The following is an 18028-nucleotide window of genomic DNA, read 5'->3' as shown; positions in this document are numbered from 1 at the left end:
TCATTCATTCATTCATTCATTCATTCATTCATTCATTCATTCATTCATACATACATACATACATACATACATACATACATACATACATACATACATACATACATACATACATACATACATACACACATACATACATACATACATACATACATACATACATGCATGCATGCATGCATGCATGCATGCATACATACATACATACATACATACATACATACATACATACATACATACATACATACATACATACAGACAGACAGACAGACAGACAGACAGACAAACACGGACGGACGGACGGACGGACGGACGGACAGACATTAGGTTGACGCAACCTGAGGAGAATGGAGAATAATAAGTTCCTGCCTGCACCACATATGTAAAACAGGCTTAATCCAATTCAAAGATAAAAGAAAACCCGAGGGCAAGATAGTTTTACCACCCGTAGGTGGGGAAAAAGAAAAAAAATGGGGGGTAAAGCTACTGTAGCGACCCACAGCCAGGGAAGCGGACCCGGGGAGACTCCCCTGATCTCCCCTGGGAAGTAGCGGAAAGGATGGGCAAAATGGATGGTGTAAACGGTTGTCAGGAAATGGGTTGTGGGATTTACGGCGGGAATGGAGACAGCTAGTTGTTTGATCTGATCCTTCATTATCTCGACTCGATATCTGGCAGGCCTGGCCAGGACAGGAACAGCATAGAGATTGCCCAATGGTGCGGCCCCGCTCACGGGGTGCCCAAATACCCACCACACGCAACGGGCTCCGACCGCCGGAGAAAGGAGAACCTAACTCGGGGTAAGCTACCTGGGGCCCCTCCACGACGGGGTTTGTTTCCGACCTGCCAGCTAATGGCCATCGAGTACTTTTCGCGGTTTTTCAGACCCCGGAAGTATGTATGATGTGATCCGGCCAGTAAAGGCTTAGGTCATCAGCCTATCGGCCCTCCGGCCCCCAGCGCCATGACCTGACAATCCCGGGGGGACCCACCTGTGCTTGGAACCAACCAACCATGGACTTATTTTCTCCCCTAGCTTGTTCCTCTCCTGCTGAGGAGGGAGTTTTCAAGGCTGGGCGGACCGGGCCTTTGCAGCTTTGGTCGTGCAGTAGAGCTTTCGCTGAAATTTGGTGGCGAAGCGCTGGCCCTTGTGTTCACCTCTCTCTGCCGCTTATAGTCAAATCCATGCGATCGAGGGCAACAGTTCTGCTTGTCAGTAATAAATTCTAAAAAAAAAACGCTGTTAAAGGGTTTTGAAACGACGAGCTATATTTGAATGAAACGCCGGTATCGTTGTTCAGCAGGGTTATCGGGGGTATCCGGCGGTGATCATGTCGATGGGCATGTGCCCGACGTCGCCGAGGGTTCGCAGCCTGACCTCCCCGTTGGGCGCGATCTTCACAACCGAGACGCTGCCGTGGGCGAGGGAGATGCGAAACCAGGCCTCGGGAGGGAGCTGAAGGGCCCTGCGTATACGCGCGCACAGAGAATACCGAACAACAGTCAGAGTGCGAGCCCGCTTATCAGTTGGCGAAGTTATGGGCGATTCTTGAAATAGTGGTTGTGGCACCGAGATCAACTGCTCAATACAAGGAGCTGAGAACATTCCCTTTTATCCTACTCCGCTGCCGGCTATGGTGACCATGGTGCAGCATGTCCTTAAAGCTTAGTACAATATTGCGATAAAGTTCTTCCTCTCACGTGGCCTTTAACGCCAAGTATATAGGCAGTCTAGTAAACCAAGGCTTCAGTGGAAACATGTTCGTCTTGCGAAGCTATACCAAAAAAAAAACTAAGTTCGGATTCGGGATAGAGATGTTCACATTTGGCGGCAATCGGGATCGGATTGCCCTTGTCGCTCGGTCACGATCCATTTCAACGTGACACAAAAGACTCGAACAGCGTAAATTATGTTGCGCGTAATTAAGACGACCTGTTCACGTCTATAGCGAACACGCTAACCTCAGCTTACCTCCCGTGGCAAAATAGAATACCACAAGGATGCTTGCTGGTATGTGCAACGTTGCAGCTGTACAGCTGCAAAAGTGCGCTGTAACCTCAGATGCACAAAATCAATCCAGAGCTCTCCACTATGATGTCCTTGATAACTCACTTATCGCTTTGGAACGTTGAACTACACAATTAACCGTTTAATATTTGCGCTCACCAAATGTTCACGGAAACCATTGTAGTCTATACGGGCGGTCTCCATTGTCTACTGCGTGTTTCTCTACTTCATCAAATTTTTCTGGATCGACGGGGTGTGAATAACCTATCGTCCTATTTAAGCAAACACGTATGCGCCGCACGACCTTGTTTAAGTTCTTATGAAGGCATGAATGCTTAAGAATTTATTTAGACCAAGGAAACCAGGAGTGCAAACCTTTTAATGCATTCCATTTCATCGTTTAAGAAAGGCATGATAAAATTTCGCGGCAACAAAAGAAGACTGCACTCGTTCTCACCTGCATGTCCAGTAGCGGATGACGTTCGAGTGGCAGACGATGATCTCGTGGGTGTCCTCCTGCTGGGAGGCGGGAGCCCGGTAGAAGTACTTCCGGAACCCGGCTTCTATGCGAGCGCCATCTACGAAATACTGGGGACACCAAACAACACGGGCAGGCCTATGTTACACCATCATGGCGGTGGCGAGAAATGAGCGGGCGTTCAAATGAGGCGTGGACATATTTCCTAGGCTGGCACCGCACGCTCTTCTCGCTATAATTTAATGGGCTGGGAAATACCGAAATTAAATCCTAGAACAACGGCACTGATTTGACCAACGATAAAATTCCGCTTACATTTTAAAAACCGCGTGACCCGAACGATAGAATTTGAGCAAGGTTTGACTTTTTGAAGGAAGTCACCTAACCTCGCGAGGGCAGTCCCGCATCATGCGCTTAGTTCCGATTAAAGCGGGTTAAATACTTTTAATGACTAAAGCCGCCTGCGGAAGATGAGCTTGCACGCAGATTCGCCCCAATCCGACAATAAATACAGCGTTAGTTTACTGGAACAATTGCCCTTCTGTTTTGAGCCGAAGTCAAAATAAGCCATTTTCTAGACCTCAGAGAGGCGCCTTCAAAAGATTAGCAAAGAGATAACCCTGCATTCCATGTCATCTCTTAACTGACCCCTGTCAAGCGAGCTGGAAGCATGCAGCGCTAATATATGGCGTAATCATCATTTTCCGGGCGAGAAAACGGAGAAAATGAGCGCCACGCCTTGTATGCTCACTCAGAAAGCGCAAAAGTGTCGAAAATCCGGTCCCTGTGCTGCTTCCAGCAGAATTCTTTAATACATGGTCTGTTCTGAAAGTAGTAGGACTCATTTTTTTAAACAAAATTTATTCAAGAAAATAGTACAAACGATTACAATTTTTCAAGGTAGCACCCTTCCGCACCTACACGCTGCTGCCAATGAGTTTTGCAGTTTTCGTACGCCTCCAGGAACGCCTGGACCGGAATGCTGTTTAGCTCCCTCGTCACGGCCTGTTGAACCACCTCTACCGATCCGTGATGTTTCCCCTTGGGCGTCGATTTTATTCTCGGGAATAGAAAAAAGTCTGGCGGGGCCAAGTCGAGGCTATTGGCGGGCTGAGGCAGCGTTGCCGCCTTGTGGTGGACAAAAAATCAGGGTCCTCATTCAGATGATGAAGAAGATCCTACCGGTTGGCCTTTTCCTCCTCTGACAACACTCCCGGCACCAACATCGCACACGCTGTCCTCATGGATAAGTTTTCTGTCACGATCCCAAAAACTTGGGTTTGAGGAATGCTGAAGCCACCAACAATCATTCTGATACTCATTCTACGATCACTGTTAAGTAAATGTTTCCCTCGCTACACATTTGTGTTGGTCTTGCTGGTCGAAGGGCGTCTGAAGCGGTCGTCTTCCTCCACTCTTTCCTTACCTTCTCGGAAAAGCTTGTGCCACTCAAAAACACCTGATCAACCCATGGAAGCGTCACCGTAGGCCTCCTTAATCATGTTGTGAGTCTCTTGGCCCGTTTTACCAAGATTTACTCAAAATTTGATCGTGTATCGCTGATTCAGTAAACGCTCGACGATTCTGCGTGACGAGACGTTTCGACAGGGGTTCACAGTACAAGCGACCTCCTCTCTTCAACGGCCGAGAGCCGACTGCCGATTTTCCCTAGCATTCCCAATATCCCCCTTCAACGATCCTGCACGCGCAGGCCACCTCTCGTCCGCCCGTTCGCCCAGGAAAAAACCAGTCCTACTACTTTCAGAACAGACCCTGTACTACACGTTACGAAACTGCAAGTAAAGTTCCGCGCATGAACTAAAACGGTCAGTTCGCAAAAGTAGGCGCCGTCTATGAATTGAGCAGAGAGGTATCAGTAGCTCCATAAGGTTCTGTAAATATACTGTAATCAATCTTGAGCAGCGCTCGGCAGTTCGTTACAACACCGCTTATGGCGCGACAGTCGGATAACCTCAGAGTTATTTCCAATGAGAGCGGCGAATTTCAATATTTGTGCTCTATGGGGAATTGTGCAGCCGGTATGATCAAGATGATATACCCAAGGCACAGCTCTGTGATATTACTAGCTGCGTAACTCAACGTAAAAAACTGAAGCTCTGATCGGGCCGAAACTGGGCGGTAAGCAAACTGTCGCGCCACCTGTGTCATTCAGATGAACTGCTCCGCGCTGCTCTAAAAACGAATATCATGGAGAGGCAAAAATATTAGGGCGCCACAAATATTGTTATCAGCTGAGAGGAAGTGCCACCCACTAACGTTCTGAAACTGTCCATTGGTCTTAACGGAATTCGGACCGCAGTCTGATAACTGTCACGGATATAGGAAACTGATTCGTGACCAAAGAGCTCTGGGTGTCAAAGGGGCTCGGAGCAACTGCATCTGCATTTTCGGCGAGCGGAATCGATTCCGTAATGGATTCAGAGTAACCGTTCGCTACACTCCTAACACTGTTAGAAAAAAAGGAATGAAAAGGCCTGGTGTGAGTCGAAGGTAAACTAAAGAAATAAACAGGAGCAGTCGCCGTGGCCCATGGAGGAAAACACACTCAGGAAGGAGTGTCGCCGATAACCTCGAAGCACGGTACCTGGAAGCTGACCCATAAAAAGTCAAATGAGAGAGTACATCCCCACGTGATGAAACCATGTGATAGCGCGCGGTGATATCTCACCACTGCCGGCGCGCGGACTATATATCAACCTCCTTGCTGTAGACGCCGGCACCATGGGCTGCGCTTACGTGCGCACTATAACGTACCAACACCAAAACATTAGGGACAGACTCGGAAAGCGAAAAATGGAGGGGAGGGTGGGGGGGGGGGGGGGTGCGGCTTCATGAGCTTTTGGCTTACGAAAGCTGGCCGCGTGACGTCACACTCCCTTCTGAGTTTTCTTCCTCCTTGCCGTGGCCCTTTGATAAAGAGAGCATGGTTGCTAGCGGCTATTCCGATGGTGGTTACAGCAAAAAATCAGTGTGGTTTAGCTCTAGTTGTATATAGTTGGTGGCGAAAGCAATAGAAGCAGTAGAGCAAGTAGATTCAGATATAGACTTTTCAACGGTAACTTCTATGGCGAGACTCCTCGAGGAGCGCGGCACGACCGGCTCCTCCTGGTTGCGGTGGAGAGAGCAAGCTGACGTCACGCGTCGCCATTGCAACGGATCGGCCGACGTCACATCACCTGTTAGGCGCGGCGGCGGCTCCTCGAGGAGCAGGGGGTCCCACGGGCCACAGAACACGCGACGAGCGGTTAGACCTGGCGTAGTATTGCTTTCGCAATAAAACTCTGCTCCTGGCCAGACGTGCGATACCCATGCAGTTTAATACTTTAACTTCTTGCCCACTACCTGGTCAATAATTCAACCGCCCATGCCTCCCACCCTGTGCTTCCAGCCAATTAGAACAAATTGATAGCTTGTGCCAACCGATTTGGGATCCGGATTCCAGGTCTTGGAAGGTGGGTCGGGTGGCACGGGAGCTCCCTCACGTATCAGCTCGCACGACTCCTTGGGCAGCGCATCCAGGTACTTGTGGATGATTTCGGCCGTCTCGGTCGCCCGCGCCATGGTCGAGTAGACGAGCCGAGTGAAAGGGATCTTCAGCTGCTTGAGCCGCTGGCCCGTCAGGTCAGCCTGCTTGCGACCTGTAGTGTACGGAGAACAAAGGGGAAGACACACCTAAAAGGGCAGACAATTAACAGCGGTAACATACGTCTCCACCCCAATCCTTACCCAGAATGGATGCCATGAGGTCACCCATTGCCAATGCTGTCTGTACTACAGTGACAGCAGGTGACGAACTGCCGACAGCGTTCATTCCACAAACCTCTTGTCACATTTGGCTCATGCCCGCCTAAACAACATTCTCATTGGGCAGCAACTGAACGTGAGAGTTTAGGGCAAGACTAAGACGGTTGCTTTGGAACGTTAAGCCCCCATAAACCAAACCAAAGTGTTACATACAAACGTTTTTCACGCGTACGTGTTATGCTGAAAGTCGTTCATACAACGTTTTACGCCGGTAATGCCTCACGCTAACATGTTATGATAGCAGAACATTGGGCGAGTTGGTTAATATGCCTGCCGTAGTCTTTACGCGTTATTTTCCACCATGCTACCATGTTACGCTGAAAGCGACTCACGCTGGCGGAGTGGTGTGGCACTAACACTGTCTTGCTAAGGAACGCGACCGATAGTATACGCCGGTGCTTTTCACTACGAAATGAAGGTCATGAGCGCGTCTTAGGAGTTATAGAGCTGCTCCTACGCCTGTTTACCTCACTCACAGTTGGTTGGTGCTGAATGCAGGCACAGATATCGGAACGGGTGCCTCCAAGAGCTCGTTTGTTCACGATGTACAATTAAGCGCGGAAGTTCTGATACGCCGTCAGCATCCATTACCGGAATCAAGAGATAGCAAGCGGAGAACTAATCGATGATTACTTAAAGACGTATTGCATAGTGGCAGGTTCTGCAAACTGAATTACATTCCAACCAATACTGTCTTCGATGTGGCGATTGTGACATGCGGGATAAGATCAATAATCGAATCATAACCAACTAAATTATTGAGGCCGCAGGTTCGATCCTGGTAGCGACGGCTGCATTTCGATGGAGGTGAAATACAAAAGCGCCCGTTAAAGGTCATCTACAATATACTGGGACACTCCACAACGGCGTCCCTGATATCCCCGTGTGTCTCTTAGGGTTGGCTGATTCCATGGATAAGCTTTACCGTTATTTCGTTATCTTGCGTTCCATGAGCTCGGAAACCACCTAGTGAAAGCAGCACCTAACAATTTTGTGCGAAAGGCCTAATTAACCCGGTCCCAACCAAGAATCTTTTGCGAAGCCTCGGAGTAACTCGGGTAAGCTCGGTTTAGTTCGTAGCAGAGTCGCGCCAGCTGTAGCCAATGGGAGGAGGACGTCGCGCCAGCTCCAGCCGAGTGGAGAGAGGGTGCGAAGATGAAGAGCGAGAAACGCGGTTGCGTGCACAGGCAGATGGCAGAAAGAAGAGGCAGAGAACGAGCACACGCTTTCGCACGTTCATTTGGCTTGACTACGTTAGAACCCTACCTCTTTTTTAATGTTAGGTGCTGACCGGACATATCAATAAATATGCACACACGAAAAAGATCGCCTCGCATACAGTAGCGAGGGAAATTGCTCTTCGATGTAGAGATTACACGGGATCATGAAGGTTATCATAGCCCTTACACATTTTTTAGATAGCCTATAGACTATAGATATAGTCTATAGACTGTCTATAGACAAATCCTAGAGAACAGTCTATAGGCAATACAAATGTTATAGACAGTCTACAGACAATCTATAAATTTATGACCATATACTTTTAGTAGACCTTTCTCTATATGCAGTCCATAGACTATGAATAGACAAAAAGAAATATCTGCAGGAAGGTAATAGAGTCTATAAGAAGTCTATAGACTGTCTATAGACCATTTTTATAAGGGAGGCTTTGTGGAAACTATATAGATACCTCGATAAAGGGCGAACAGCCAAAGGTTAACAAGTAATAATAAATAAATTTTGACCATTGGCATGTTATGAACACTGTTATTTTTTCATTTTCTCCAAAATAATTCTACTCTCCTTGGACGTCTTACTGTGGCTGTCTAAGTACCCACAGTATATCGTAAAAGAAAAATAACAAAATTCACAGGCACGCCCAACTTCATTATGTGTTGGCAATGCAATACCATTAGCAGGTGCGGATGCTTTTGCCGGAGGTGACGTCACATCGGACTGGTCCGTCACTCTCCTCCAGTCAAAGGGAGTGCTACCATCTGGTAGCGTCATTTCTCTCCAGCTATTGGGAGTGCTTCTGTCTGGTGACGTACTTCCTTCAAGCCAATGACAATGCTCCGGTACGGTGACGTCACTTCCTTCCAGCCAATGGGCGAATTTTACGAGCGACGACGGATTTTGGCCGTATGGAGCTCCTAATGCTATCGCATAGAATAATGAGAGGAAGAAAATTTAAAAATCCACTGGCATTATTTATATATGGCTCACCAAGCTCGGTTAGCACGTGCTCCTTATCCGAGGCCCCCGGACTGTAGAAATGACCGTGACGGACCAGGTAAAGGTACCGCGAAGCCGTCGGCTTAGCCTCTTCCACTTCATTGTCGTAACGACTCTTCTCTTCACTGGAGGGGTTCTCCTTCGGCCTCACACAGTAATGGGGGTCCCTCCTGCAGTACGGACGAAAGAAAAAGAATATTGCTTGCATAAGGTGGTAGAAGAAGCATAATAGACACTTCCAGCATACCGCGTGCCACTGCCTTTTTCCGCGTACCACGAACCACTAGGCTATCGGGCGTACCGTACATATCACACTATCTTGGACAAAAATTTTGAAAATTGGAAACTTTTAAGACACTGTTATAGAAATATTGAAGGTAACGGTCTATTCTTCTCATAGGCAGCAAAATCTCTTTAAACCGTTTCCATCGATCGCATCGAACAGTTATGACTTCCTTAGAAAACCAATTCGGAACGCTTTTGGCGATAGAAAAAATGTTAATAAAAAAAAACGCAAGACTACTGTCGGGTGATCTGTGGATATATTGATTGTTATAGTGAAATCTTACAATGTATGAAAAAACTGCGTTCATAAACGGTATCCCGCTGAAAAATACTTTTCTCCCGAATGGCTGGGTATGAGCGCTTTCCTAATTAAAAGTCTGTTGTCCATCGCCTGTACGAACCACAGTGGAGTGTTTTGTGCGGGCAGAATGCAGGCGGGAGAGCGGAGATAATGATAGAGAAGATTGGTATGGTTTGGTTTATTGGGTTTAACGTCCCAAAGCGACTGAGGCAATGAGAGACGCCGTAGTGGAGGGCTCCGGAAATTTCGACCACCTGGGGTTCTTTAACGTGCACTGACATCGCACAGTACAGGGGACTCTAGAATTTCTCCTCCAAAGAAATTCAGCCGCCGCGGCCGGGATCGAACCCGCGTCTTTCGGGCCAGCAGCCGAGCACCATAGCCACTGAGCCACCTAGCGTCCCAGAAAGCGAAGCTAGATGTTAGGGCCAGGGATGAACAAGAAGATGCTAACCTCGAGCAAGTGAAGCCGCGAAAGTCAGAGAAGTGAAGGGAGGTGTACCTACTGTTGTTGCCCCGCGTCTGCCGCATTTAACACCACGCCCCCTCGCACACTGAAGGCTATGGCTGCCTAAGCGAAGTACAAGTAAAATGCTCATCTGGAGTTCCTTAACGACCATTCCAACCATTTCTCGAGCGGTACATCTACTGGAGGCCCTACAAGTGCTAATCGTTTGAAGCCCCTTACGGGAAGCAAGCTTTTTATTAGGTGCGCTCAGAAAACGGCGAATAGTGATTTTATCACATGGAGTGGCAACCGCTACGCAGCATAATTTAAGGTAACGCAGAAAACTCCAGACAATCAAGGACTATCCGTCAGTTGACTATGCTAGTTACACTTGACAAATATACTCTGTCGAAGTCGCATGGCTACATGTGTCTTAAAAAAATTGCCGACGATTACGTTACTTCCTGATGCGAAATTTGAGCGCAGCTCATCAGCTTTTTCAACTTTTCGATAGATTGAGGCAAATAATTTGAGCAGAACATGTATGTCAATTTCAGACAACTTGTTATTTTTAACACATATTCTTTCTTCAAGAAACACTCCACTAAGAGTTCTTGATTGTCTTGAAGGGATCTTTGTCGACGGAGAAATAGGTGGATATATGCTCGACTTGCTGCACCAATACCTGGTTATCAAAGACGAGGTTTGCGCAAGTATTTCGCGAGGTTGTCACTGCTGTGGGAGCCGTTACGAGCGAAAGGAACGGGATGTTCTCCCGCATAAATTCCCGCTTGTCTTTATATCTGCATTAATGTTCCCACCCACCCTGCCACGAGGTGGCAGGTGGCAGCGTTTCTGGCACACCATTGTCAATGCCAGAACATGCAGCGCACATCTGTTACTATCAAAAGAGCTACTACTGGGGCTAGTTGGAAATACATGCTTGAAGGTATTGGTGAGCGCAATCAAAATACGGAAAACGGGACGAACACACAGGACGAAGCGCTTCACTACCGCCACGTAGCTTAAAGCACGATTGAGGTGTCCACTGTTCCAAGAGGGCAGTTATGCGCCTTCCCTCTGGTTCAGGCGTCCACCGAGATATGTGAGACAGATACTGCGCATTTTCTTTCCTTAAAGAAAATACCGAAGACTGCTTGGCGAAAGCCCTGTGGCCAACCCACTGCCGCTTCCCCGAACCGCTTGGCGCGGAATCCCCGGGCCGCTTCGGAGCCATGCGTCTCATTCACTCGGCTGCAAAGAGACGTCTGACGGAGGAGCGGCGGGGCAGCTGCCACCGCCGACGCGCGCGCGCTCGTTCTACCGCTACTCTGTGCCGTCACGGTTGGTATGCACAGCCCCCCCCCCCTCTCCCCCTGGCGCACCGGTTGCTAAGGAGGGGAGGCGGTTGCGCTTTTACCCTCTCCTTTCCAAGCTCCCGCTCCATTGCTTTCACAGCTTAAAGGGTGTCCACTTCTGGTTACAACGGACAACGGCGACGCCGCGAAATGCAGAAACGGGAGCCAAAGAGCTGCGCACTGAAATCACGAAAGTTACCAGAATCCGCGGACAGTTGTTGCGATAACCTCATCTACGTCTTAATCTCACACTGATGGCTTAACTAACCGACGTCACACTCCTAGCCATTGTTTGGTTTGGTTTATGGGGTTTAACGCCCCAAAGCGACTAAGGCTATGAGAGACGCCGTAGTGGAGGACTCCGGAAATTTCGACCGCCTGGGGTTCTTTAACGTGCACTGACATCGCACAGTACACGGGCCTCTAGAATTTCTATTGTCTCTTCATCCATTGCTACGAAAGAATGTGTTGCGAACCATCAATGCCTGAGTTCGGATGAACTAAGCCCCTCCTCCAGGCCCTATGCTACTGGAAGCACGTATACCCACCTGTCCCAGTTGTTGTCCCAGTGTGAGGTGGGCGAGATGGGCTGGAACGGCTGGATGTCGGCGGCCCACGGGGTGCGTGCTTCGCGCAGCTTCTCTCGCTCGCTGTTGAAGGCGAACGCTGCTGCGGCGCAGCCGAGGACGCCCGCACCCGCGAAGATCCCGCGAAGCATTTCGTGCGAAGAGCCGCGGCGATGTTGAGGAAATTGGAATCAGCACAGCGGTCTCTAAAAGGCGCAGGACTCACGAGCGCGAAGGGCGCGTGCTTCGTGCTGGTCTTCTACAAAACGAAGACAGTACAGCGCGCGACTGAAGCGCCATCAGCAGCATAAGGTGCGAAAGAGTGCGTTATTGTTCATATCAAGCCTATTAAAAGCAAATGCTGATAGTATCTCAGCAGCTGCCAGGACTGTTGAGGTGTCTTATCGACAATACAGCGGAGCTCTTGCAGCTGTGGACAAATGATTCAATGACAGAACCATAAGTGTGTTGTTCCTTATAGGTGTCACCATGGTCGCTATGCCGAAGTCAAAATATTTCTGAACTCTTCGAAGACGCAGGCAGTTCTACAGAGAACAGCGAAGGCGACTGAAAAACAATTCAAGCTCGACCTTGTACATACGAGAAAAGTGAGCGACGAAAAATATGCCTTCCCACCCTTATGCAGGCCAAACTGAGACGAAGAAGAAGACGGAGATTCTATTGGCTTGATGCCCAATAGCGAGGGAGACATATTAAATGCGGGGAAGGGTGGAGAAGTCGGCTCGAGTAGTAGTCTCTGAACTGCTACTCCAGGTTGGGGGAAAGGGGAAAAGGAGATTGCAGAAATAGGGAAAAGATGAAGATGGTAGGTGAAGTAGTGAGCTGCACACGTAGTGCGACCTCCTGTAGTGACAGTGCCCGCAATGTTATAATACGGGGTGGCTACGTAAGAGTAGCAAGAACGGGCTCAGCCGCGGTTGTAGTCCAGTATGTCTAAAAAAAAAAAAGCACCGCCGTCGCATTGCCGTTTTCATCGCGGCAGGTACTTTTTGCCATTATATTGTCAAAGATATGACGAGGTGAAGTGATTTGGCACAGTTATAGCTTCAATATTTCTGCCTTGTCTTCCGCGAGCATCCTTCAGTCTGAGTGTGCTTCTCTCATTTCCTAACACCGGAGCTTACATTCAGAGATGATGGAGGCGAAATTCTAGAGGCCCATGCACTGTGCGATGTCAGTGCACGTTAAAGAACACCAGGTGGTCGAAATTTCCGGAGCCCTTCGCTACGGCGTCCCTCATAGCCTGAGTTGCTTTGGGACGTTAAATCCCTATAAACGACAAAAACTCTTTTCTCATAAGGAAAACCTGTTTTATCGCAAGTCTAACGCCTGGAACATCGTAGGCTGCTGTCGTAGATACGGGTGAGGTAATGGCTGGAGACTGAAGCGTCTAAATTGATTATCAAATTGAATAAACGAGGCTAAAGAGACGTGTGCATACGCTATTGCGTGCAAATGTGCTATACGCTTCTTTTACGTCTACCAGAACGGTCCTCTTCACAATGGCCTCATTTAAAGGTTGACCACTGAGAGGCTTGTTGAGCGTGAATGGCTTAGGTGAAGAAAGCCGCTTTTTCCTTGCAGGCTAGACAGCAAGCAGCTGCCCTTTTCTATGGGGAAACCCTCGCAAACCTCCCATTGCGACCCCTTGCCAATTTTTGCGCTGTTCTTTCAGGCAGGACGGTACGGCATAATCGCGGTGCCTTGCATATGTTACGACTTTGCTATACAGTCTCTCTATTCCCGACGTGTGTGCTCGTGCGTGTGCGTTTGTGCGTGTGTGTGTGTGTCTCTGGGGGCAAGCGTATGTTTATGCGTGCGTGCGTGTATGTATGTATGTATGTATGTATGTATGTATGTATGTATGTATGTATGTATGTATGTATGTATGTATGTATGTATGTATGTATGTATGTATGTATGTATGTATGTATGTATGTATGTATGTATGTATGTATGTATGTATGTATGTATGTATGTTGGTTTTATGGTTTGGTTTTATGGGGTTTAACGTCCCAAAGCGACTAAGGCTATGAGAGACGCCGTAGTGGAGGGCTCCGGAAATTTCGACCACCTGGGGTTCTTTAACGTGCACTGACATCGCACAGTACACGGGCCTCGAATTTCTCCTCCAAAGAAATTCAACCGCCGCGGCCGGGATCGAACCCGCGTCTTTCGGGACAGCAGCCGAGCACCATAGCCACTGGCCACCGCGGCGGCTTATGTATGTATGTATGTATGTATGTATGTATGTATGTATGTATGTATGTATGTATGTATGTATGTATGTATGTATGTATGTATGTATGTATGTATGTATGTATGTATGTATGTATGTATGTATGTATGTATGTATGTATGTACGTACGTACGTACGTACGTACGTACGTACGTACGTATGTATGTATGTATGTATGTATGTATGTATGTATGTATGTATGTATGTATGTATGTATGTATGTATGTATGTATGTATGTATGTATGTATGTATGTATGTATGTATGTATGTATGTATGTATGTATGTATGTATGTATGTATGTATGTATGTATGTATGTATGTATGTATGCGTGCGTGTGTCCGTATGTATGTGCATTTGTTTGTGTTGGTTCATATTTGTATGTTTGGTTTGGTTTCATGGGGTTTAACGTCCAGGACTCAGGCTATGGGGGACGCCGTATTGGAGGGCTCCGGAGATTTCTACCACCGGGGTTCTTTAACGTGCACTGACATGTGTGTGGGTGCGTGAGTTTGTGTGTGTGTGTGTGTGTGTGTGTGTGTGTGTGTGTGTGCGTGTTTTTCGACATTTTGACCTTTTTTTCTGAAATAAGTTGCGCTGTAGTATCGTTGAAATTCTTTAATATGATAGTAAATATTATAGAGAGCCGCCTAAAAACAGGATGTTGCTTAGGAATGTCGCGAAAAATTAAAAACAAAATTGCAAAACGATTCTTCTTGGGTGAAAGAATGAATTAAAACAACACGAAAAACTTTACGCCGAAAATTTCTTTCTCTGCGAAAAAAAAGACCGCAATGCGCATACACATCGTTTTTACAAACTTTTCGAGAGCGAGGAAGTGAAATATTTCAACCTGTTTTTTTGTGTGCAACTTTTGCACTCGTCTGAGAAATTCAAAGGGCTGTTTCATGACCAGCAAATTTCTTCATCAATGTAATTAAGGGCAATTACTTTAGACGGTTCACTAAAGAGCAACAAATTTTCGGAAGACATCGGAGGGGCCCAGGGGCCGAGCGCAGACTCAGGTTCGTTTGACATGGAATGACCCACTGGTTAACCTTCACTGGATTTTGTGCTATGACGTTGGGATCACAAGGAAACTACAGCTGAGGTTCTCTATTTTAAAAATTTGCCGCTATGGAGGAAAAAAAAAACAAAAGTAGACAAGAGTGAGTGAGTGAGTGAGTGAGTGAGGAGTGAGTGAGTGAGTGAGTGAGCGAGCGAGCGAGTGAGTGAGTGAGTGAGTGAGCGAGTGAGTTAATGAGTGAGTGAGTGAGTGAGTGAGTGAGTGAGCGACCGAGCGAGTGAGTGAGTGAGTGAGTGAGTGAGTGAGTGAGCGAGCGAGTGAGTGAGTGAGTGAGTGAGTGAGCGAGCGAGCGAGCGAGCGAGCGAGTGAGTGAGTGAGTGAGTGAGTGAGTGAGTGAGCGAGTGAGTTAATGAGTGAGTGAGCGAGCGAGCGAGCGAGTGAGTTAATGAGTGAGTGAGTGAGTGAGTGAGCGAGCGAGTGAGTGAGTGAGTGAGTGAGTGAGCGAGCGAGCGAGCGAGTGAGTGAGTGAGTGAGTGAGTGAGTGAGCGAGCGAGCGAGCGAGTGAGTGAGTGAGTGAGTGAGCGAGTGAGTTAATGAGTGAGTGAGTGAGTGAGTGAGTGAGTGAGTGAATGCGTGGGTGGGTGAGTGAGGGAGTGAGTGAGAAAACATTTTGTTAGATAATCCCTTATTTCAGGAGCGGCTTCTGCCGCCGCTGCTGTCCGGACCACCAGCCAAAGCTGTTCTTCCGGGAGTGAGCTGGAGTAACAACTGACGTCTGGGAAAGAAGACAAGAATGAACACAAAGGCCTCATCATCTTTCACTTCTCGATTTCATTACATCAGCGAACCTATTCTCATTTTTTTAGGAATCCTCATCTATCATTACTTACCGTTTTATGCCCTGAGGCAATCAACATTGCTTAAAAAAAAAAACAAAGGACAAGAGAGGGCAGCAAAGGAGAGCCTGCAAGCAGACCGGGCGATTCGGGCCCTGGAAACTAGATGGCCGTCTACTTGAGAGAACACGCTCAAAAACTATCTAACGTAACAAAACCTAAGCCAACCTCATATAACCGTAACCTCATGTCGAATGTTCACTGCATGTTAGTCAGTGCTAAGGTTGAAAGAAAAAAACCGAATAAAAGTTATTTTTGATTTAGTAGCGGTTTTAAGTGCGTTATTTGCGCGATAAGAGTTTTCCACCCATATGAAGCACTCTCCCGCTATGAAGAACTGTGTCCAGAAGTTTTTATGAACGTGTTTTATTGTCATCTTATAACATATGTCTTACAATGTCCGAAGGACACACCTCTTCACGGTATTTTTCCATGTGCTACTGTGGTTGACAGTGCCAATTTTTGAGCCGTGCAAACACTGTTTTGAGATAGGTAAAGTAATTTCAGAAACAGGAAACACCTTCTACTATAGACCTCTTCTGAAAGGCTAGATTACGCATGTTTTTCGATCAGTTTTTTGGTTTGGTTTTATTAGGGTTTAACGTCCCAAAGCGACTGAGGCTATGAGAGACGCCGTAGTGAAGGGCTCCGGAAATTTCGACCACCTGGGGTTCTTTAACGTGCACTGACATCGCACAGCACACGGGCCTCTAGAATTTCGCCTTCAAGAAATTCAGCCGCCGCGGCCGGGATCGAACCCGCGTCTTCCGGGTCAGCAGCCGAGCGCCGTAACCACTGAGCCACAGTCGCAACCACGTTCGGTGGGGTCGGTAAAGAGAATCCACACTCGTTTAGCAAACCATTGTATACTCGTACAAAGTGAGGACGTTTTGAAGAATCTTGGTTGAAGTCACCTATTAACATGATTGTTCCGTTTCTGAAACACTGATGGAAGGCCGTCGTAAGCAGTTTGAAAAGCTTGGCTTTCAGTATAGCATTTGGCGAAAGTATAAGCGTTCACTACAATCAAATTGTTTGGAAGCCGCATGACACACTTGTCCTCGTATTTCAGCTGGTCACTCAATGGGTAATTCAGTTTCCTCAACTGTCTTTAGTACTTTAGTGCAACTGTCTTTAGTGCAACTGCGTCACTTCGTCAGCGGACAACTCATTCGCGCTGTGAGTATAGGCGGTAGCATGCATCCACAAATTGTAGTAGTTATGAACCATTCCTTTCCTGAAAACAAGCGGAAGGTTTAGACTCCGTTCATTTTGAGGAAAGGAAATGTGCATAACTGGGTCCAGGGTCAGCGGACACCTCAATCGCGCTTGCAGGCAGACTTCCCCTGTATTCATTAAAGTCTTCCTCTGTCTCTTCAATCGCGCTTTGAGGGATATGATAGAGATAGGGGTAGGGAGGATAAGGATAAGGGGGATAGAGAGGGATGGGGATAGGGCGTTACGAACTCCCTATGCCGAGCGCAGGTGTTTGTATCCTTAGAACCAGAGGGCTGGCACCCAAGAACCTGACGTCACATCCGGCCGGTTGACAACAGCGCCGCCACCGCTTCGAACACCACGTGGCGCAGTGGGCATGGCAACAGCCTCAGCGGCAGCATGCTAAGGAATCCCTGCTGCTTCGTACTGCAGGTTGCGGCAGTTCTACTGCGAGCATCTGTTGCAAGAAAGACGAACCGAAGACCCCAGATAGCGTATGCTTTCAGTTGATTTGAAGAACGTTCTCTTCGTTTCGAATGAATCGAAGGAGATCGATTTCAGCCTACTTGGAGGGATGGCCGTCGCATGGACTAGCGCTCAATCCTCTCTTCCGGATCATCTTATTATATACGGTGAGAACATGTTCATTCACGCCCAGTAACACGCATGCGAGTGTTTATATGCTTTCGATTGTTGCCACAGGGGGACTCGTTTGACATCATCATTATCATCATCATCCGTTTCAGTCGCTATCATCAATTTGCAAATTACGTACCCAGTGCAGGAAAAACCCATTTTCACGAAATATTTTTTTCTTTTCATTGTTTTATAAGCTAATGCACAATTCAAGACGGTGTTCCTTGGGTTTCTACAACTCACCCAGGCGAAAGAAGGGGAAGTGCAAACCACTTGCTCTCACTTTTATCTTCCCCAGCAGTCTTTTATTTCTATTCATTGCTTAATTTATTTATTTATTTTCCCAAGAAAAAAAATTCATCACAACAACCCTCTATGCACCCCTCTTCTTGGCCGATATCCCCCTGTGTGGGTTTTTGCCATTCCAGGAGGTGAACAACAACAACAACTTCTCGCAAGAAAGAAGAAGAGAAGGCGTTCCTTGGCTGCTACT

The 18028-nt window shown here is 47.6% G+C and overlaps 1 protein-coding gene across 1 annotated transcript; it reads right to left on the bottom strand.

The window, feature by feature from the left end:
* Window positions 1–1300: 1300 nt before the first annotated feature.
* LOC149363711 (serine/threonine-protein phosphatase PGAM5, mitochondrial-like) lies at window positions 1301–11650 on the bottom strand. The gene is made up of 5 exons (XM_089568592.1): window positions 11481–11650; window positions 8532–8710; window positions 5922–6139; window positions 2460–2590; window positions 1301–1460 (listed from the first exon to the last, which is right to left on the bottom strand). Exons 1-5 carry the CDS (start codon window positions 11648–11650, stop codon window positions 1301–1303), a joined length of 858 nt encoding a protein of 285 aa, XP_089424718.1.
* Between the last annotated feature and the right edge of the window lie 6378 nt (window positions 11651–18028).

This window comes from Amblyomma mixtum, chromosome 2 (genome assembly GCF_055824585.1).
Source record: "Amblyomma mixtum isolate Tamu chromosome 2, ASM5582458v1, whole genome shotgun sequence".
NCBI classification, from domain to species: domain Eukaryota; kingdom Metazoa; phylum Arthropoda; class Arachnida; order Ixodida; family Ixodidae; genus Amblyomma; species Amblyomma mixtum.
Note: the sequence above shows the minus strand (reverse complement) of the source record. Positions and strands in the feature narration are given on the sequence as shown.

Coding starts and splice junctions, on each gene's coding strand:
- LOC149363711 (XM_089568592.1), bottom strand. CDS start 11,650: ATGCTTCGCGGGATCTTCGCGGGTGCGGGCGTCCTCGGCTGCGCCGCA. Junction 8,711..11,480: donor TGGGACAACAACTGGGACAG/GTGGGTATACGT, acceptor TCCGTACTGCAG/GAGGGACCCCCATTACTGTG. Junction 1,461..2,459: donor ATCCGCTACTGGACATGCAG/GTGAGAACGAGT, acceptor GCGTATACGCAG/GGCCCTTCAGCTCCCTCCCG.